The 21,556-nt window shown below is 36.5% G+C and overlaps 1 protein-coding gene across 3 annotated transcripts; it reads left to right on the forward strand.

The window, feature by feature from the left end:
* Positions 1 to 108: 108 nt before the first annotated feature.
* INTS12 (integrator complex subunit 12) lies at positions 109 to 20,274 on the forward strand. Of its 3 annotated transcripts, none has more exons than XM_049885583.1 (7): positions 109 to 212; positions 4,248 to 4,412; positions 8,698 to 8,850; positions 10,746 to 10,933; positions 12,387 to 12,546; positions 15,622 to 15,768; positions 19,567 to 20,273. In XM_049885583.1, the coding sequence occupies exons 2-7, from the start codon at positions 4,257 to 4,259 to the stop codon at positions 20,149 to 20,151; spliced, it is 1,389 nt and encodes a 462-aa protein (XP_049741540.1). In that variant the 5' UTR covers positions 109 to 212; positions 4,248 to 4,256; the 3' UTR covers positions 20,152 to 20,273. The 3 variants fall into 3 exon arrangements, with proteins under 3 accessions (XP_049741540.1, XP_049741541.1, XP_049741539.1); XM_049885582.1 differs by lacking the exon at positions 109 to 212 and adding an exon at positions 1,377 to 1,550 and having other exon boundaries at positions 19,567 to 20,274; XM_049885584.1 differs by lacking the exons at positions 109 to 212; positions 8,698 to 8,850 and adding an exon at positions 1,373 to 1,550 and having other exon boundaries at positions 19,567 to 20,274.
* The last annotated feature ends 1,282 nt before the right edge of the window (positions 20,275 to 21,556 follow it).

A 21,556-nucleotide genomic window follows, 5' to 3' on the forward strand; every position in this document is an offset into this window, starting at 1 on the left:
AGGCCACGCGTCTGGGCAATACCGGCGTTAGCCGTCATTCATAATCCAGCGGACCGGAAGAATGGGTGCGTCACTTCCTGCTGTCGCACCGTCAAAACGTCCCCCCCTCGGCCCTGCTGCAGGAACTTTCTTTTCCGGCTCTCAGAGTCGGCTGGCGCCGGGACCGGTTCCGAAGGAGCTACCAGGAACGGACGGAGCTGCTGGGCGGAACGGTGAGTTGTGACGACCGACCTCACTCCCACCCACCTGTGGGAGGCTCGAGACCCTCGCGAGGGTTGAGGTGGGAGAGTAGCACTGTGGGTTTTTAATTTCCCTCCTCCTGACAAGGAAAACCTCGTGATTTGCCGGCAGTCGCATGCCCCAAGCCCACCGTTCTGCCTTTTCAAGGAGACTGTGCTTTCTCCGAGTGTGTTGTGAGCTGGGGCATGCGGACTGAGGACTCGAACCCAAGGACTAGGTCCTTGGAACCCTATCTCGGACCTTTCTCAGGTTTTGACGACCCTCCGTACATCGCCCTCATTTCGTCTCTCTTCTTCTTGGCTCCCTGTCAAGGACCTGCCCCCGTCCTAGGCCTTTGGTGTATCATACTTTGGGCAAAGGACTGGCATCCCTTTTCTAAGTGTCTGCTGTTGCTTTACCAGCTCCTGTCCCATCTGGTAGGTTTGGAATCAGGGCCTTACCGCCTGCCCTGCTTTTCCAGATGTGACCCTTAGGTATCATTGTGACCCAGGACTGAGAACTCAGTGGAGGAATGAAAAACATAGCATCTTTTGAAGGATGTTTTTGAAAAAGGTTGCAAGAGATGGCAAAGACATGAATGGCAAAGGCTTCTAGTGCTGTTTTGAGATGGCAACCATAATACTGCACTCGGCATGAATAGGTTCAGTTTCCTTCATCTGGTGCACATTCAGAAAGCAACTTTGGAACTTCTTTTGGGATGAGGCAGGTAGGCTGAGAAACAGGATCTAGAGGAAAAGCATATATGTACATTTTATATTTATGCATGGATACCTAGTTTTGATTGGAGAAATCACAGAAGCCCTAAAAAAAAAAAAAGTGACGTTTATGTAAAAACTTAATTCATTTGTTTAATAAATATTTTTGAGCACCTGTGAAGCTCCAAGCACTAGGGATGCTGCTAACTGAACTAAACAAGTACCTGCCCTCACAGAGCTTATAGTCTAGCAGGATTAATGAATTTAGACCAGGTGAAGGATGGGAACAAGAGTTTTGCTGTCAGGAACATTGTACAAATCCTCAGTAATGAAAGAGGTATTGATTTGTTTTGATGCTTGGTTTTTTTTTTTTTTTTTTATTGTTTGGAGGGGGTTTGGGTTTAGGTTGCATTTTTTGTTCCATTTTGCTGGAGAGGTGTTGGAAATGGTTAGATTTGTGTTAACAGTGTGACAAGAACATTATACTTTCATCTCTTTATTCAGTAAATGTCAGTGAAAAGATGCCAGTTGAAAGAGACTGAAACGAAGATGGAGTAAATAATCCATATCTCAAGGTTACAAAGAGGGCATGAAGAGATGGGATCCAGAACAAAGGTGACATTACATGGAGAGGTGGGGAGGAGGGACCTTCTCTTTTTTATCAAGTAGGGAAGAGGAAAAGGTGGGTGCAGGTACAAGTTGAAGAGGCTGATCACTATGGATGCTAAAATTGTCGAAGATGATGGAAGAGGAAGAGGAGCCTGGTGCAAATGTTCTATACAAGCGTAGATTTTAAGAGAAGATGTTGCTAAATGGTGGTCATGGAATATTTTTCTGAAAGCAGCAATATAAAGACTCTGTAGACCTCTTTTTTCTCTTGTGAGAAGAAACAAGTCAAAGAAACTATTGGAGAAGGTTGCAAGGGAGGTGGTGTCATCGTGGGGGGATAGTAAAGGAGTGCTTGAGGAAAAAGTAGAAAATGTAAGGGACTATGTTAGGAATAGTGCAAGGGCTAGAAGCTGATGGGTAGCTAGCAATGACATTAGTGTGGAGAGGAGGATGAAGGGTTGTACAGAATGAGTATTGGAGGGACTTGCAAGGGGAAGGTAGTTTGTACCTTAAAGCAGCCATTATGTATAATAGAGAAAGTGAAACTGTAAGTTGCTAGATAGGCTAGAGTAGTGACTACCAAACCTTTCTCATAACTTACTCCATGTAAAAAATGTGAGCACTCTTCCATATTTATATATTTACATTTACTACTACCACTTTGTATATTAATTTTTTTGAATAAAAAATTAAATATAGATAAAAGTTCTAATATTTTCTCCCTGTATGCCACTGTGGAGACCATTAGGCTAGCGGGATATGTTATTGGTTTAGGATGGGGTACACGGCCAGTTTTCTAACTCCAGGATTGCATAAAAAGAACTAACACCGAGGTTCCAGTTGGAATGTTGGTAGTAATGCGTGACTTCTGTAGACTTGTAATCTAGGTGCATGACTCTAGACACCTACACTGTACCATAAAGCTTTTATCTGTGACTGTAGAAAAGCCTAACAATAAATCTTTTGCTTTAGTTTTTTTAGCATAGAAATTTCGAGTAATGGTTGTTCTAGTGTATACCAGGATTCTTCTAGGTACCAACCTTTTGGTCAGTACTTCATGAGAGAGGTTGTTGTGAATAAGTAAACTACTGTCCCTTTCAGCTATATAAAGTAAGTCAGTAGAAAGACCAGGCTCTGTCCCCTGTTACACACCGGAGGATTGGCAGGTTTACCCTTTTTAATCATGGAAATTTTATCGAGGAGCTGTTTTCTTCTCAGAACATGTTTGGTGACCAGCCTTATGAGTAAATTTAAAAATAAGTTTTCTGTGTCTATCATATATATAGATAGTATGCATAATAATACAATCTTAAGAAGTGACAGAGTTTGCTTTTCAATTTTTTTTTAAACTCTTTCTAATACAACTGTTTGAGATAAGGTTATTTTCTTTCTAGTAGCGGCCTTTGAACTCCTTTTCATGGGTGATTCAGGGGCAATTTGGGGGCAGTAGGGTATCAAATACCATCACTGAAACTTGAAAAATAAAATAAAAGAAGCTTAGGAGAGTGTGTATTTGTGTGTGTTGTGTTTCCTGTCAAACTTGGAGACAGATGAAGGGGGAAGTAAGTGGGGGAAGGAACAAATAAAATCCATTTTCAGGCTGAGCTTTCCTATGCCAAGATTCAACCTAGAGGAAGTTTTAATGGCTTTATAAACCCCTGAAAATGGGAGATTACTGTGGAATTGCTGACAGATCCTCAGCTGTAGCAGTGCAAGTGTGTTGCATTATTATAATATTAACCTCAAGGATACAAGACGGATTTCAAATCCTGGTATATTGATCAAAGGGTGGAACACAAAGAATACATTTTGATTTTAATAATTCCTTGCCTGGGGAGGTGTTTGAAAAAATGACAGCCAGAAGTAGAACCACATGATAGCATTGGTATTAACTGAAAACAAAACTTTTTAATGTTTCGGAATTTCCTAAGCCTTTGTTGTATATCTTCATCTGCCTTGGCTATTCTTTAGGCTCCTTAGGACACAGGGCATTATCATAGGCCCTGTGGGGTGTATATACTTTTTTTTAATAGACATGGCACCATCCTCTAAAGACCTAGTTTTTTAAAACAGGTTAATGCATGAAATACTACAATCTAAATGTGATCAAATAAGGCTATCATTAGTATGTTTTCTGAGACATTTAAGATTGGGGCTGAGTATTAGGGAGGCAGAAAAAAAAAGTTAAAAAGGTAATTTAGGTAAATGCTGCAGCAGTGGTCTCTGTAGCTCAGAACTTAAGGCATCCTCTGACCATTGCCCTGCGGTGACACTGCCTCCCCCACATTCACACAATAAATCTTTGCTTTTGTCATGGAAATAAGATTTGGGAGAAGAAATTTTAATACATAGTAAACTTGACCTAAACACATCAAGTTCATGTATACTGAAACTGAAGTGTATCTTTTAAAGCAGAGATAGGAAGGGACCTTTGTGGCAAGGAGGAACTAACCTGGATTTAAAATTTCACCATGGATATAAACTGAAAACGCTGGTTGTTTCAGGGGAAAAGAACTAAATAATGCCTGTCAGGAAGAAGAAGAAAACCTACTTTTATCTGTAATAACCTTTGGGTTCTTTTGAATTTTGTACCGGATGCAGTATTACCTATTATAAACAAAAGAACCAAATAAAATATTGACATAGGTAATTGAGCATTGTCTTTAAATTACTTCCCTTTTCTCTCCCCCTACCCCTTTGCAGGTGTTTGCAATGGCTGCTGCTGTGAATTTGGAACTTGATCCAATTTTTTTGAAAGCCCTAGGCTTCTTACATTCAAAGAGTAAGGATTCTGCTGAAAAGCTAAAAGCACTCCTTGATGAATCCTTGGCTCGGGGCATTGATTCAAGTTACCGCCCGTCTCCAAAGGTATCTACATGAACAAAAAGCTTGAAAGTTTTGTAATGCTTGTAGTGGTACATTTAGACCGTCTCAACACAATCTGTCTGCCAAAATAACCTTTTCCTTGTGGCACAAAGAAATGAGATACTTGATTATTTTTTTTCTTCTTTCAAGTTTTCATAGTAGTGTTACACCACATAGAAAAGCAAGCTGGAGGTGGGGAAATATTTTGTCCTAATATTTTTTTGTATAGAAACTTACTTGTTTAAGACTTATTTTATTTTCCAATTCTTTACGATCAGAATCTTTTTTTTTTTTTAAAGCTGGTGAATGTAACCATAATTTACTTCTAATTATTCTTTTAAGGTTTTAGGGATAATAATAATAATAATGAAGTAAAAGGGCATGGATGTTGCAGCAAGATAAATTGAATATGGGTAGGACAATTTCGGAGCCCTGGTGGTGCAGTGGTTAAAAGCCTTGCTGCTAACCAAAAGGTAGGCAGTTCGAATCCACCAGTGGCTCCCTGGGAACCCTATAGGGCAGTTCTACTCTGACATATAGTGTCGCTATGAAGCAGAATCAACTCCATGGCAACAAGTTTGGTTTTTTTGGACAGGATTATTTAAGGAAATATGAGGTATGGGTGAAATATGAGAACTATATAACTCTAATCTTGATAACAACAAAGCAGCCAGTGGCAGCTTTATGTAAAAACAGTATGCATTTTGGAACCAGACAGATCTGTTTTAATGATGATAGATAATACATAACATATCTTAAGGACTTGCTGTGTACCAGGCATTTCTCTGAGTGGTTTATCTGTATTAATTAATTTAATTGTTACAGCAATTGTATTGGCATTATTTACCCAGTTGTAATTGGGTATTGTTTATTCTCCTTATTTTACGTTGAAAAAACTGAGGGGTGTAATAACTTCATTTCATCCAGCTTCTGTTTCTTTATTGGTAAAATGGGAACGATAAGACCTACTTTGCAGAGTTGTGAAAATTAAATGAAGTATGTAAATCACCTAGTATAGTATCCACCTGGTACCTAATAGGGTCTAAGTGAATGGCAGCTCTTATGTTCTCTACTATTTACTAAGACATGCTTTCACACCATTCTAAAGCTTTAGCCCTGAAACTTCAAGCCACCTGGGTCTGTGGACCTACAGCCCAAACCAAAATGGGACAGAGACAACTATCTACATAACTAGCTCAGTCTAATCCAGGATCTGAAGCTCAGGACAGGGCCAAGTCCTGGATTCAGTGCCTGAGCAAGCAGCCTTCAACACCAGCGCGAGTACTTCCGAGCTTTTTTATTGTCTTTTGATTAGTTGGACCATTATGATCCCATTTCTTCTACCCATTCTCATTCTCGCAGGTTCAGTGAGTTCAGATTGGCCAAATTAACACAAGTCTACAATACACATTATCAAGTTCATTCTGTACTAGGTATTGGTATTGTCCAAATAGGAAAAAACAATTATTACTGAAAAAGCAATATTTTGAGATTCTAAAACAGAAGGAAGTTCCGCTATTAAAGCACGTGAAAAATTTGTTGTGACTAAAAAGTCTGCTGACCTTAGGTTTTTAACTAGCGTTTACTTACTTTTCTTGGTCAGTGTAGAGAAAATATGGCTGTTTTTTAAAAGCACAGATTCATTTCATTTTAGCCTTCAGCTGAAAATGTCTAGCATTAGAATGGTGTGAGAAGAATAATTTATGCCAGTATTTCTCAAACTTTAGCATACATATGAATCACCTGGAGGTAGCTGTGTGCTTATAAATGTTAACAGCTTGCTCTCTGATTGTAGGTGCTACGTGAATATCGGTTGATATTTTCATTTACATTAATGAGTAAGGCACAGATGAAATATTGAAGTTGGAACTTAACTCATTCATCAACAACATGGGCAACTCCTTTGATGAATTTAAAACTAGAAGACAATGAAATTGTTTCCTCAATATTTTTGTATTACAGACTTGTTACACTTTTAAGTTAAATCTGCATTATTTAACATTTTCACCATCACTTTCTTAAGTCAACACCAGTGGTCAGCAGACTTTCTGTAAAGAGGGAAATAATAAATATTTTCAGTTTTGTGGGCCAGATGGTCTCTGTTGCAACTATTTAATTCTGCCATTGTGTTATGAAAGCAAGGAGCCCTGGTGGCACAGTGGTTAACCACTTGGCTGCTAACTGAGAGGTTGGTGGTTCAAAACCATCAGCTGCTCAGGGGAGAAAGATGTGGCAGTCCGCTTCTGTAAAAATTATAACCTTGGAAACCCTGTGGGGGCAATTCTGCTCTGTGCTGTAAGGTTGCTATGAGTCGGCATCAGCTTAACGGCAACAGGTATCATGAAAACAGCCATGACTATATGGCTGTGTTCCAATACAACTTTCTTTATAAAAACAGGCAGCAGGCCACATTTGGTTTTTGAGCTTCAGTTTGCCAATCCCTGGCTAGATGATGAGCACAAAAAAAAAAAAATCAGGCCTTGCTCCCAGTAGGTCAAGGCCTCATTCCTCATCCCTTTCCCTTCTCTCTCTTACTCCACAGTCTTACCTGCTATTGTGAAGTTGATGTGTATTATTCCCATTTATAATTTTGTACTTTTATGTATATGGTTTGCACTCAGCTACCAACCTAAAGGTTGGCGGTTCAAACCCACCCAATGGTTCTTTGGAAAAAAACCTAGCAATCTGTTTCTGTAAAGATTGTATGTATCCAAGAAACCCTATGGAGCAGTTCTACTCTATAACACAGGGGGTTGCCATAAGTCAGAATTGACTAGACAGCAACAGATTTTTTTTGGTTTATGTATTATCACAGAAAAATGGACTGCATGCAGCTATTCTAGTTTTATTTAGAATGGTGGGGAAATGCCCTCCTTTCAGGGGGACAAGAAACTACTATACGCACAAACTTTTTATACTATTAACAGAAGATAACAAGTGTCTATATCATCAAAGCTATAAGAACAAAGATTAGAAGATTATAACAAATGAAAAGACAAGCCAAAGACTGGGAAAAAAAATTTGCAAATTATATATCTGATATAGGACTTGTATCCAGAATCTATAAAGGACTCTTGAAACTTACTAAAATAGACAAACCCATTTTAAAAAATGGGCAAAAAAATTTAACAGACACTTTAACCTGTTGCTGTTGAGTCGATGAAGATGATAAACAAATGGCAAATAAGCACTTGAAAAAATGTCGTTAAAAAAACCAAACCGAACCAGTTGCTGTCGAGTCAGTGTTAACTTGTGATGACCCCAAGTATGTCCGTGTAGAACTGTGCTTCATAGGTTTTTCAATGACTGCTTTTTTTTTCCCAGAAGTAGATTTGCCAGGCCTTTCTTCCAAGATACTTCTGGGTGGACTCAAACTACCAACCTTTCAGTTAGCAGCCAAGCACATTGACCATTTGTACCACCTGGAGATTCCTACGTACCTGTTAGAATGTCTAAAATTAAAAAGACTAACCATACCAACAGTTGGTGAAGATGTGGAGAAACTGGTATTTTCTTGTATTCCTGCTGGAAATGTAAAATGGTACAGCCAACTTTTGAAAACAGTTTGGCAGTTTCTTAAAAAGTCAAACATAACTCTTACCATATGATCAAACCATTTCACTTCTGGGTATTTACCAAGAGACATGAAAGCATATATCCATACAAAGATTTGTATACAAACATTCATAACAGCTTCTATTTGTAATAGCAAAAAACTGCAAACAACCCAAATGTCCATCAGTAGATGATTGGATAAACAAATTGTGGCATATACATTCAATGCAGTCCTATTCTGCAAAAAGAACTATTAATATGCTCAACAACATGGATGCATCTCAAAATAAGTATGCTGAGTGTAAGAAGCCAGACACAAAAGAGTACATACTGTATGATTTCATTTAAATTCCTGGAAAATGTAAACTAAGGTATAGACCAGAAAACAGATCAGTGGTTGCCTAGGGTTGGGATATAGCTTCCCTAGAATGTATACCTATAAGAGTAATTGCAAAGTGCCACAAGGAAACATGGGGGATGGTGGATATGCTCATTATCTTGATTGTGATAACAGTGTAACAGGTGTATACATATGTCAAAATTTACTGAGTTGTATACTTTAAGAAGTTGTAGTTTATAAATTGATAATTCCTCAATAAAGCTGTTTAAAGAAAGCATATTGGTAGCAACATGCTCTCTTAATTTTTAACTGGAAGTTGTGTAGATTTATGATCTATTTTTTGTGGTGTATTAGTTTGAGAATTTACCCATATATTTTTATGGCACTTTTTAGGATGTGGAGCCACCCAAAATTTCAAGTACAAAAACTATTTCCATTAAGCCAGAGCCCAAAACTTCATCCAGTATTCCTTCTGGCAATAATAACGGCAAGGTCCTCACAACGGAAAAGGTAAAGAAGGAAGCTGAAAAGAGACCTGCTGATAAAGTAAGATTTTATTTTAATCTAATCAGAATAAATAGTAACTCAGTTGTTCCATAGGCAGAAACAATGCTTTATGCTTCCTTTTTTTATGTAGCAGTGTGTATAGATACATAGTAATCCCTCAGTAAATATATTTTGATTGCTATAGATGCTGACTTTTTGAGAAATGAGTAAAATTTAGAAACATATTTTTTAACCATTCACCAAAATCACTGTCAAATATTTGAGCCCTGGGGGATATAGGAATTTGAAGTGTAAACTTTAATCCATAAGTCAGAAACTGTAAATGGAGCGGTTGTTGGGAAGAAAAGATAAGCAGAAAAGAGTAAAGATGTAAACGACTAAAACTGAAAGTTGTTACAGAATGGTATTCATGAGAATGGAACCTGCAGGTAATTTTTAGATTGTCCATTTTAGATGATTTCTGTACATGGTAATTCAGACATTAGCAATTAATGAAAAACGGATTTAAAAAAAAAAAAAAAACCCTTTGGTGACTCTTGCCCTCTAGGTGTTTTCATACTTTTACTAAATATTGGCTGTTTATAAACTATATTACATTGTTTTCTATGCATTTAAATTTAAATAACCTCCAAACTTTCAGTTATTAACCGAGCGTGTTAACCATTTGCGCCACCCAGAGACTCCATTTCAATTTATGTAAGTTTATATAAATTCTATCATACTACATTTATCCTTTGGTAATTTGCTTTTTCTCCATTCATCTTTATGGTTTTGAGATTTATCTGTGTTGATGCATTAGATTAGCTGTAGATATTTCATTCAGTTACCATATAATGTTCATTCTATAAATAAACCAGTTTATCCATTTCTCCACTGATGAGCAATTAGACTATTTCTCTTCCTTCTCTATTATAATGGAATTGCAGTGAGCTGCTCTGTACATAGCTCTTGGCTCAAATGTTAATAGTTTCTCTAGAATGTATACCTATAAGTATAGGACATGTACATCTTCAACATTACTAGGTATTGCCAGTTGCTATCCAAAGTGGATGTTCTAAATTTATATTCCCACCAACTAAATATAAAAAAAAATATATAAGAATTCTTAATTCCCCACATCTTAATTTTTGCCAATCTGATAGGTGTATATATAATATCATTTGAGCCAGAATGAGTGTTGAAGCAAATACGGCAATGTGTTAAGTCTGGAGGGTTGGTAGATCATCATTTACCTCTTTACAGTGTATTTTAAATATTACCACAAGTTGCTATTGAGTTGATTCCTACTCATGGTGACCTTATGTGAGTTAGAGTATAGCTGTACTCCATAGGGTTTTCGATTTTTCAGAAATAGATCACCAGGCCTTTCTTCCAAGGCACATCTGGGTGGACTTGAACCTCAAACTTTTGGTTATTACCAAGTGTGTTAACCATTTGCACTACCCAGGGATTCCATTTCACATATTAACAGTTTACAATTATTTAAAAAATTTTAAAAACTTAATTAGTGCTATGGTTTCCCATTTTAAAGCATCGATAGGGAAAATAAAAGGCAGAAGTTAGTACAAATAAACCCATTGAACTTCCAGAATTCTTTAAGGGACAAGAGTACAGAGAGAAAAACAGATATATGCTAACCTATTCTGATTTATCTCTACCTTGCTGGTTTCGTTTAACTGACTGATAGTACATTAGTTATAAATCTTGCACAGATCTTTAGTGTGCACATCTCTCCTTAAAAACAAACACAAAAAAACCAAACCCTTTGCCATCGAGTCAGTTCTGATTCATAGTGACCCTTAAAGCTATATGAAAATATCTGTAAAGTGGACTCCGTCATTGCACACTGTCCATGTTGTCCATCTCTTGGTGATTTAAAGTTTATTTTGCTAAATAACTTCCCTGATTATTTTCTGATTGGGTGCTTTTTATAGATAAAATCAGACCTAAGTGAAGGAGTTGACGTTCCAAAGAAACCGCGATTGGAGAAACCGGAGGCACGATCTTCCCCCATCACTGTCCAGACGAGCAAGGATTTAGCTATTGCTGACCTTTCCAGCTTTGAGGAGACTAGTGCCGATGATTTTGCCATGGAGATGGGATTGGCCTGTGTTGTTTGCAGGTAAGTTGTACCTTGCCGTCAATTCCTTTATTTCTTTCTAAAGAACAGACAACCAAGAAAAAAAAAGGGAAGAAATTAGGTCAACTGTCTGATGTTTTATATTTTGTTTTTATTGTTTGGGGGTGCGGAGAAGATAAGTAGATTACGCCTTAAGAACTGCCCATTTAGCAATTAAACTTTTTTAAATTGCCAAATATTTTATCTTCCTGACTGTGATTCCTTTTACCTGTTAGGTTATAGTAACGTTTTCTGAATTCTTGAATTCTGGAGGGAAAGCCATGATTGCTTTATTCTTTAGTGAGAAAGAGTCTACTCAGCAGACTGAGTTATTTCAGTCTTTCTTTTTTAGAAGTCTGTGTTGCTTTTTTATTTCCTGAATTGTTAGTGCTTATAAAAATGAACTGTTATATGCCAGTTCCTAAAACATCATTAACTGTTCGTAAGGGTAATGGAAACAAAAGGAATGGATCGTGTAGATTATTCTCAGTGTTATTTGAAACGTGGGTGCTAATTATAAAAAAATTGATAATTCCATTTAGTAGAGGTTGCATCTTAAAAATCGGACACAGGTAGATTTTAAACTGCTTGAAGCCAAGTGTAAAGTTTTTAGTTGTTAATGGCTTTGAATGCCTAGCACAACAAAAAAGGTGCTATCTTCGTTGCTATTTTCTTCATAAAAGTGTTAATTCTGGGGCATTGGAGCTGAGTGAACAACTATATGCTTTTGTGAACCTTACAGAGAATGAATTAATATGCTTCTGAATAGGGATCATGTGTTAGAATGCCATTGATTTCACATATATTTGTTTATTTCACCCTTTATTTATTGTGAAGGATGTCACTTTATAAATAAAAAAAAAAATGTTAAAGTAATAATGGGGAGAAAACTAGTAACTGATTTCTCCATCAGAGAGTTATGATTATCTACAGCTATGATGATTGCTGGATAGAGAAATTTCTGCTTTTTTGATACACATACACCTACTTTCTGTTCACTGATCGGGCATTTATTGGACATTATTTCTCTGCACAGTAATATACTTGGCACGATAGCTAATTGGGCCCAGTTCCCACCCTTAATTAATTCATGTATTAATGAAGAAGATAGAAAAATGCACAGGTAACTAGCATAAACAAATTTAATACAGGTACAATGAAAATGCTATGGGACTATTGGACTAGTCAAAATCTACTTTCTGGAAGAAAGAAAAAAAATGACTGAGAAATTACAAAAAGAATATAGCCAAATTTAATTATTAAGATAACTTATCATAAGCTTTAAAAGAAATGAACCGTTTATGCAGACTGTATGTAGGAATTTGTTTTTCTGTTCTTTGGTTTTCTGATTTTTTTTTTTCCTGTTCAGTATGTAAAACCTTAGCAGAACAACCCTGGTATGGCTTGAAATTGTTACATTTAAGAAAGTGTAATGTTTAATGGTATATTCCCATAGGCAAATGACAGTGGCATCTGGAAATCAACTAGTTGAATGTCAGGAGTGCCACAATCTCTACCACCAAGATTGCCATAAGCCCCAGGTGACAGATAAGGAAGTGAATGACCCTCGCCTGGTGTGGTATTGTGCTCGATGTACCAGGCAGATGAAAAGAATGGTAGGAATTACATTGTTTTCTATTTTAAACAGTCTCTGTTTTTTTTTTTTTTTTTTGATATGTGCTTTCTAAAATAAAGATTTGAACATTTAAGACTTTAAAAAATAAGCTATGTAATCCTATAAATATTTTTATAGGATCATGTTATAAGCGTTTTTCTTTGTTTAACTTTCATTTTATTTGAATATAGACAAAGAAACAGGATTAGAGTCCCACAAAATATGGCCGTTACTTTCCAATATGTCAATTTATTTATAAACATTTAACAGTACTATAAAGCACTGTGGTGAGATACAAAGTCCCAATTTTTGTTGAGTCTGGTAATGGAATATAAGAAATATCTAATCCTGACACTTGAGCTTAAACCACCAAACTTACAAAGGTGTATTCAGAGGCCGTACTTATAGGTGCATCTCTGTCTCTTCATCGGTTTCTCTAGTCCTCAGTCTTCCGTCTCATTGTTTTTGGGTGACCATTCATTTCATTTTCTTTCAGTGTACTTTGTCTTCTTTTTTCTGCTCACCAACATAACTGCCTTTAATGTCACAGTGAACAGTGGTTTTCATTTATTATACTGCATAGCTTTCTTAATTTTATTCATTTAAAAAGTGGATAAATGAACTTAATAAATTTCCTTTTAAAAAAATCAAGAAGTTGCTATCTACTTCTTCCTCTGCCAGATTAAGTGTCATGCCTTGAGTGTGTTGTGAACTTTTCATGTTTGTATGTGTTTGTTTCTCACCTTCTTTCCTTCATCACAGATATGTTTTATTCTTTATCTGCATTGCAAAGTAAATATCTCACCTGTTAATCAGTTGTGCCATGTCTCATTCATTGTCATATCACCAGAGCAGAGGTCAGGACTGGACACATACTGCATCCTGTTGTACTCAATGTAAGGTAGAGAAAATGGAGGAAATGTGAATTTGTACCAGAAATTAGTGATCAGCAGGTTCAGTCCCTGTATCAGAGAATCAAACCATTGAATGGGTAGCTATGGCTAATGTTAAGACATGACTATACCTAGAGTGGACCAGGAGAGATACCAAAAGGCATGATCCAAAGTGAACCTGAGATGAGGATCCAGTAAACACAAGTTTAATCAGAGAAAGGAATTTGGAAACAGTGGGGATACTAAATCCAGTAAGTCTAACCAATTGCTTAGAATTATTTAGTGAGTTTCTCATATCTTGATTGGCTCTTGCTCCAAGGAATCTCAAAGATACTATAAACAACACTCAACATCTTCTTCTTGTACTTATTTCTCCACTGGGGCAGGTTCTGCCGTGTGAAGTAGTTACTCAGTGAAAAATTGTTGTGCCTCTGTTGAGCAACACTGAGTTAGCGGTAATGTATACCTGATTTCTTAATATTGTCACCAAAGGATGAAGGGTTCTGGTATTTCTTGCTCAGTTTTTAAGATGGTTAAGTGAAATAGAGGGGGCAGGAGAAGACCCAAACATGATTCTCCCAGGCAGCTTCATTGTAATGAGTCATTGCATAGAAATCAGATTGGTCTTCAGAGCCTGGCATCTAGAATGGTAGATGTTGGTGGGGGACAGTGCACATTTGAAAGCCTTGGTTACAGAATCATGTATTTCTTGATGACTAGGAGGGCTGCATTCTCATAACATGGTTCTGTGGTAGGAGGTAAGAGGCCCTCCTTTCCTACTGGTAAGAGGTAGTGTTACTGTAGGCAGTCATCCTGCATCCTTACTAATATTCTTGATCTGCATGCTGCTTTATAAGTGAAGTTTGAAGGTACATGTACTTTGGTGGTGGAAGGTCTATAATGTAAACAATGGGATGGGTTGAGATTGGAGAATCAAGAGTATATAGTATGGCAAACCATAGCACAAGAAGACTACACAAGAAGGTGCTAATGGAGATAAAATAGGCCAAATTCTGGCTTCTAGAAATTGGGACAAATTATTAATAAATTCCCTGGTATAGCACTGCATGATCTTAGGAGGGCTGTCAAAGACAGTGGGATGGCTGGGAACATCTTCCCTATCCAGGGTTCAGTTTTCCTATCCTGCGTAAGTAATAACGATGAATAAGTGGTAACTCCTCTTGTCAGCTCTCACTGTGTGCCAGACACTATGCTAAACTCATAGTCATAATTCATTCTATAATCTACCTTTGATGCAAGTGAAGAGAATGAGGCTTTTAGAGATTTACATGTTTTACCCAAGGTAACATAGCAAGGAAGGTAAGCTGGAGTTTAATCCCAGGTGTGTTTTACTGCCAAAAGTTCTGCTCTTAAATACTACACTATCCTGTCTATATAGTTATAATTATAAAATACTAAAGAATAAACTGAAAAATGAGGAGAGTTTATAAGAAAATTTAGTCAAGTGCCTAGTTACGAAATAAAGGGGAACAATCAGTTATTTTTCAAAAACTAAAAATATTTGTAAAAGAACGGTGGATGCAAATTCTTTGGTAACACAGAAATTTGCATTCGTGAACTTTCCCTAAGGTGAGCTATATTCACTGTGCCTAGTTCTATAGTACTGAAAACCTCACAAACCGTTCATCATTTATCACTAGTTTTTTCTTCCTTGCCATTCTGTATTTAAAACTGTATAATTGATCAGAACTATGGTAGACTACCTTTTAACTCACCCTCAGTTACCCATACGCCTGGAAAACTCCTAAGTCTTTGACCAACCATAGTGAAAAATAAACACACTTCTCTGATGAGCGAAGCTAACTGGTTATACATAGTTCGCGATTTTCCTTTTTTGAAACAATTTGGTTTATCTTGTTAAAATGGTATTTAAACAACCCTAATCTGCATGGTTTCTAAAGCTTAATACTATATTTACTGTTTATATATTATGTTAATGAAATCTGTGAAGCAGTAACTACAATGATGATAAAAATGGTTTGTTCAAGAGTCTATACTTTTGATGTCATCACAGTATTTTTTAAATGTTCGACTCAGTCAGTTTAAATGTTCAGTTCAGTCAATGATGAGTACCATGATAAAATTTTTATTTTTTTATTTTTATATTTTTGTACATTCAATTAAGAGATCTTTTATCTAATTTAAGACACTGATTTCTTTAGGCTCAAAAAACTCAGAAACCAGCCCAGAAACCAGCCCCTACCGTTGTTTCTGTAACTCCAGCTGTCAAAGATCCTTTGGTTAAGAAACCAGAAACTAAACTAAAACAGGAGACAACTTTTCTGGCGTTCAAAAGAACAGAAGTCAAGGTATAGTACATTCTATTTGTATCTAAGTTTGCATCTCTATTTAGTTTGCTAAAAGTTGCTTGATAAAAATTTAATGAGAAATTTTATGTACTAAATAGCTGTATTTTGGAAATTAAGACTGCATTACTGTTAACATTAAATAGAAAGGGAACATTTACACAATGATTTAATCTCTGACTTTCCTATGTCTCTTTTTATCATAAATGGGAACTGTCTGTAAACATTCCAAGATGATATTCATCATGTAGTCAGACATTTCTTTAGTTAAAAATAACCCGTTGCTGTCAAGTTGATTCCAACTCATGGTGACCCTATGTGTACAGAGTAGAACTGCTTCATCTAGGGTTTTTGAGGCTGTACCCTTTCAGGAGCAGATCACCAGGCCTGTTTTCTGAGGCGCCTCTAGGTGGGTTCAAACCACCAGCCTTTCAGCTGTAGTCAAACGCAAACTGTTTGCACCACCTAGGGACCTTCTACCTCTAATTAGGAATTTGGCTTAAATTCTAAATACCTCTGCCCTCATTATCAACAATCTTGTTCCTCATACTACTGGAGCTAATTGGCCCTATAGCTTTTTTCTCCTAACTTACTGTCTACTGAAGATGGTTTCCTTGCTTTGTCTTATTTTTCCCTTTATTATCATGAACTTTCAAAGTACCTGTGTCTTCTACTAAGCGACCATATTTTCTAGTGAGAATGTCACCTTTGTCTTTACTAGGTTTGCATCCTTTAAATCACACTACATGATTAATATCCTGGCATTTTGGTATCATGGAATAAAATAATTTTCTAACTAATTTTATATAAAATACTTTCACCGAGTTTACACATCCCAATTTTAAGCAAAGAGCTAAAGATAGAATGAAAAATATTGCCCCAAATTCTCATAGACCCCAGAAAATTCTAAAGATATTATCTTGTCCAAGTGGCTATAAATAGCAAAGCTCAAGAACCTGATGCAATAATAGAGAATATGAATATAAAATACTCTGAGGAAGACAGTGATAATTTTATTGCAGACATTTTTTAAATTTAACCCTTATACTCTTACCAAGGAAGACTTGATATTGAAGAAGTTCCATTATTGATTTGTCAGTGTAGAAACTTGCTGAATTGGAATAGACGTAAAAATAATTCATTTATTGAAAGTAATTAGAGTCGTTATATTCTACATATAATCACCCTTAGGTAGATTTTTATGCTAACCGGTTACTACTAAAGTATATTTTTAGAAAATCCAACGTGAAATCATTTTATGGCAAATAAATTAAGGCCTTGGCTTGTCATGTTTATTTTGATGAAGGGTTTTTTTTCTTCGTTTTTAATAATTAAAGTGAATACATTTTTACTATGAAAAACTATTGTTACCATTCATATGTAAAAAGTGGAAATGATTTTCTAGCTAGAATAATGGTTAAGAAATTATTTATAGTTGAGAAATATATTTTCTCCACTGAAATAGTGAGAAAGTACTTGATCTCCATTGTTTGTATTATTTTACTTTATGTGTCTTGATAGTGTTAGAAGCCATCTGTCATCCCATTGCCAGGCAACAATAAGCCATTAAAGTAAAATGCCAAACACACAGAACTTGCTTTCTTGTTTATATTTCTTAAGTGTTGGTCTTTTTAATTACTTCAGATGGGTTTTCTTTGTGAAGTTTGTTGAGAGATCATTTAGCCATATGGCAGACAGTTTTATGTTTAATAGAATAGAAAAGAAAAGAAAATTAGCTCTTTCCTAACTGAAAATTTAAAGTTTACTGCACCTGCATCGTTTTGCTTTCTTAACTAACTCTCGTTACCTGTGTGCGTTCCTCTAGGAATTTATAACATGTAAAGTGTTTTTCTTTTCTGGATAACCTTGTAAGGTAGTTGTCATATGATGCTACTATAAAAAGTCCTATCATTTTTTCAAAATATGTGAACAAATATCTAGACCACTCCTCTTACAAAATAAAGATCTCAGAGCACTCTATTTTTTTTCAATTGTACGTCAGATGAAGGTTTACAGAACAAACTACCTTCTCATTAAACAATTGGTACATATATTGTTTTGTAACATTGGTTGCCAGCCCTGTGACATGTCAACACTCTCCCTTTCTCGACCTTGGGTTCCCTATTACCAGCTTTCCTGTTCCTTCCTGCCTTCTCCTTTTTGCCCCTGGGCTGGTGTGCCCATTTAGTCTCATTTTGTTTTATGGGGCTGTCTCTTCTTTGGCTGAAGGGTGAACCACATTGCTGAGCTGTGAGGGTGTCCAGGGCCCACACTCTCAGGGTTTCTCCAGTCTCTGTCAGGCCAAGAAGTCTTGTCTTTTATTTGTGTGTGTGTGTGTGTGTGTGTGTAAGTTAGAATTTTTTTCTACATTTTTCTCCAGCTCTGTTCAGGACCCTGTATTATGATCTCTGTCAGAGCAGTCAGTGGTGGTAGCCAGGCACCATCTTGTGCTAGTCTCAGTCTGGTGGAGGCTGTAGTACTTGTGGTCCATCAGTCCTTTGGCCTAATCTTTCCCTTGTGTCTTTGATTTTCTTCATTCTTCCTTGTCAGAGCACTCTATTTTGATGACTTTTCACACTGGTTAAACGTGTTTATATGCAGACAGTATTAAACGTTATTTTATTGGAGCCAGAAATGTTTTATCAGCTCTTTCAGAGTTTAGTCCTAAAATATGAGTAAATACATTTTAGGCATGATAACTGCCTTTTTTTTTTTTAATTGTAAAACTATTGTTTACCTATGTGTGAATGTGACACTTTCGTGACTCTTCTGAAAATATCAAGGTTGAAAGAATGCCGATGAGAAGTTCAATTCATAATTAAACAGAGGACATTTTTGTCCAATATGAAAGTGAAAAGAAAAAATGGTTCTTAGGTGAGTAACAATATATATTTGTATAGTGGCATCGGTATCACTGAGCTTCTCATTGACTAAGGAGGTTAACTGGGAAAGTTGAAGTGTTATACCCTTAGTCTGGGAGTGAGTCAGGTCTACCCAAAATGTCACTTGTGCAGCCTGTAAGGCAGCTGGTAAAATCCTTCATACAGAAACAGGGATCTTTCATGTGGTAGTTTCATGGAAACATGGACAAGTTGTGAAAATAAAGTTACGAGAACTTTTTTTTAATATATTAGAAGTATTATACGCTTGTAAATAGTTACCCGTGATTATCTGTGTATATTTTGAGTGCTGTTGTTCAAAATTTGGGGGAACTCTTTTTTTAAAAACTGGATCTAGAGTCTATGTATAGCTGTTTTCTTTCTCTCTCACACACATTCACTCAGTAAATAATTACTGCATTAATATCTTCATCTCTGGTGTCTTCTGAATATCCTTGGTACAAGCATTTTTGTCCACTAAGAGTAAATTTGATTTTTGGAATGAGCCACAAGTCATTTGGGGCAAAGTCTAAAAAATCAGTTGTTTAACTAGCTAGATAATATACATTTTTAGGTGAAAAACAAGTTATAGCAAATTAAATCTGATTTTCTTAGGTGCCTTACAACTGAATCTAAAAACAATTCCTAAAAAAAGAATTTCATATATATTTTTAAATCATTAGAACAAGAATATGGCATCTAAAAATTTCTGCTTTGGAAATGACAACACCCACTAGTTATGGATAAGCTTTGTTCTATATATAGTTTTTAGGTCAGTTTCTATGAACCTGATTTTGGTGGGGTGATATAAATTTCTCAAATCAGTATAAAAAGAGTGTAAAGTTAAATTTGTGATACATTTAAGGGCTTTATGTAGGTGCTGATTATATTGGCTCTAATGAAATATTTAATATTTTTTTAGGCATCCACAGTTATTTCAGGAAATTCTTCTAGTACCAATGTTTCCTCTTCAGCAACTAGTGGCCTAACTGGATGGGCAGCTTTTGCAGCCAAAACCTCCTCTGCTGGTCCATCAACAGCAAAATTGAGTTCAACAACACAAAACAATAGTGGGAAACCTACTACCTCGTCAGCTAACCAGAAGCCTGTGGGTTTGACTGGTCTAGCAACATCATCCAAAGGTGGAATAGGATCCAAAATAGGTTCCAGTAACAGCAGTACACCCACTGTACCACTGAAACCACCTCCACCTCTAACCTTGGGCAAAACTGGCCTTAGTCGCTCAGTAAGTTGTGACAATGTTAGCAAAGTTGGTCTTCCTAGTCCAAGTAGTTTAGTTCCAGGAAGCAGCAGCCAACTGAGTGGGAATGGAAATAGTGGAACATCTGGGCCTACTGGGAATACCGCTAGTAAAACCACTTCAGAATCGAGCAGCTCCTCCTCAGCATCCCTTAAAGGTCCAACCTCACAAGAATCCCAGCTCAATGCCATGAAGCGATTACAGATGGTCAAGAAGAAAGCTGCCCAAAAGAAACTCAAGAAGTAATGTGACCAAGTAGGTTTTACATCACATTGACCAAAAGATGAAAATCTTATTATCAGGACAAAAACTGTAATAGACTCTAATTTAATAAAAATGTTCATAAGCGAATTTCTATTGTTTTTTACCTTTAAGTGTTATTTAGTAAAACTGGAAATCTTTTTTTATTTTAAATCTCTCTTTACCATTATTATTTTAACAATTGCAGAGTTTGTAAAAACAGTGATTAGAATGACTAATTCTTAATAAGAACTTTGATTCCAGAAAATTGATAAATATGCAAATTTAAAGAAAAAGAAATAGTTTATCTTTTAGCAAAGCCCCAAGAAATGATCATGCTGAGTAAGGTGCCTTACAGGGTGGCAGCGATGACCCACTATAAAGCTTTCTACTCCCTCCCAATATTCTGGTTGTTCAGTGTTCCTCCCCAGCCTCACTTCAATTGATTCTCCCTCTCCCCTCAGTTAATTCGTCTCCCCCTTTTTCATAATTGATTTCTCATATTCCTGTGTTTTATCTTTACCTTTTTTATCAGTACATATCAATTATTTAGGTACTTGTTTCTTCCAATTTTTTTTTCTTCCAATAGATTGTGAATTGCCTTTTTAATACAATATTTTTCCCACATGCCAGTGCAGCATGTGCTTTAGTCTGTACTGAATAAACCCTGAATTTTGACTCATTCTGTTTACACACATCCTCTGAGAATTCTTGAGAAAAACACCCCTTCTCCAGAGTCTTTGTGGATGGATGATTTCTGACTTATTTACACTGACAGCCTCCTCCCTATGATGAAAAGTCTCTTTCATTTTTACTGCCAAAAAATGTTATAGAATTTTACCTAATATAAAAGAATCTCCTATGTAATGGTTAATTCTTAAGGTTGTTTTGAATTATGCGTGTGGCCACTGTTAAGCCAGAAAGTGTGAAGGATCTTGGTTGTTGCCCTACTTGGCAAGCTAACAAATGAGCCTGCCACAGTTTTACATGTATGTACACACATATATATACATTTACATATACATAGGTACATATACAGCACACACGAGGCTTTCTGGATTAGGGAAACAAGTTTATTACTCAGCAAAATGCAGCAGCCAGAACAATAACTTAGCACTAATTGCTGGAGCCCTGCTGTCCAAGGTGAGAGCCAGGTGTTAATCTGTGCATGCAATGGGCTTGCATCAAAGGAAAGGAACTGCAAAATTAATCTTTTATAGGCTGCTAGTATGTTTTATAGGCTGCTGCTGCCCATCTTCCCCTCAAGAAAGAGATTATTCATTAACATGAATTTTAAGTAAATATCTCCAGGAAGAGGAATGAGAGGGCTTTACATCTCCAAATCTCTCCAGAGGTCTCTGTCTTTAGGGAGACACCATTTCTAGCTTCCAAGGCCGTCTGTTATACAAGC

Source organism: Elephas maximus, chromosome 5 (assembly GCF_024166365.1).
Source record: "Elephas maximus indicus isolate mEleMax1 chromosome 5, mEleMax1 primary haplotype, whole genome shotgun sequence".
Lineage (NCBI taxonomy): Eukaryota > Metazoa > Chordata > Mammalia > Proboscidea > Elephantidae > Elephas > Elephas maximus.

Excerpts from the sequence above, each read along its gene's own strand:
- INTS12 (XM_049885582.1), top strand. Across the intron at positions 10,934-12,386 it reads TTGGCCTGTGTTGTTTGCAG|GCAAATGACAGTGGCATCTG; the intron begins GTAAGTTGTACC and ends ATATTCCCATAG. Across the intron at positions 12,547-15,621 it reads CCAGGCAGATGAAAAGAATG|GCTCAAAAAACTCAGAAACC; the intron begins GTAGGAATTACA and ends TGATTTCTTTAG.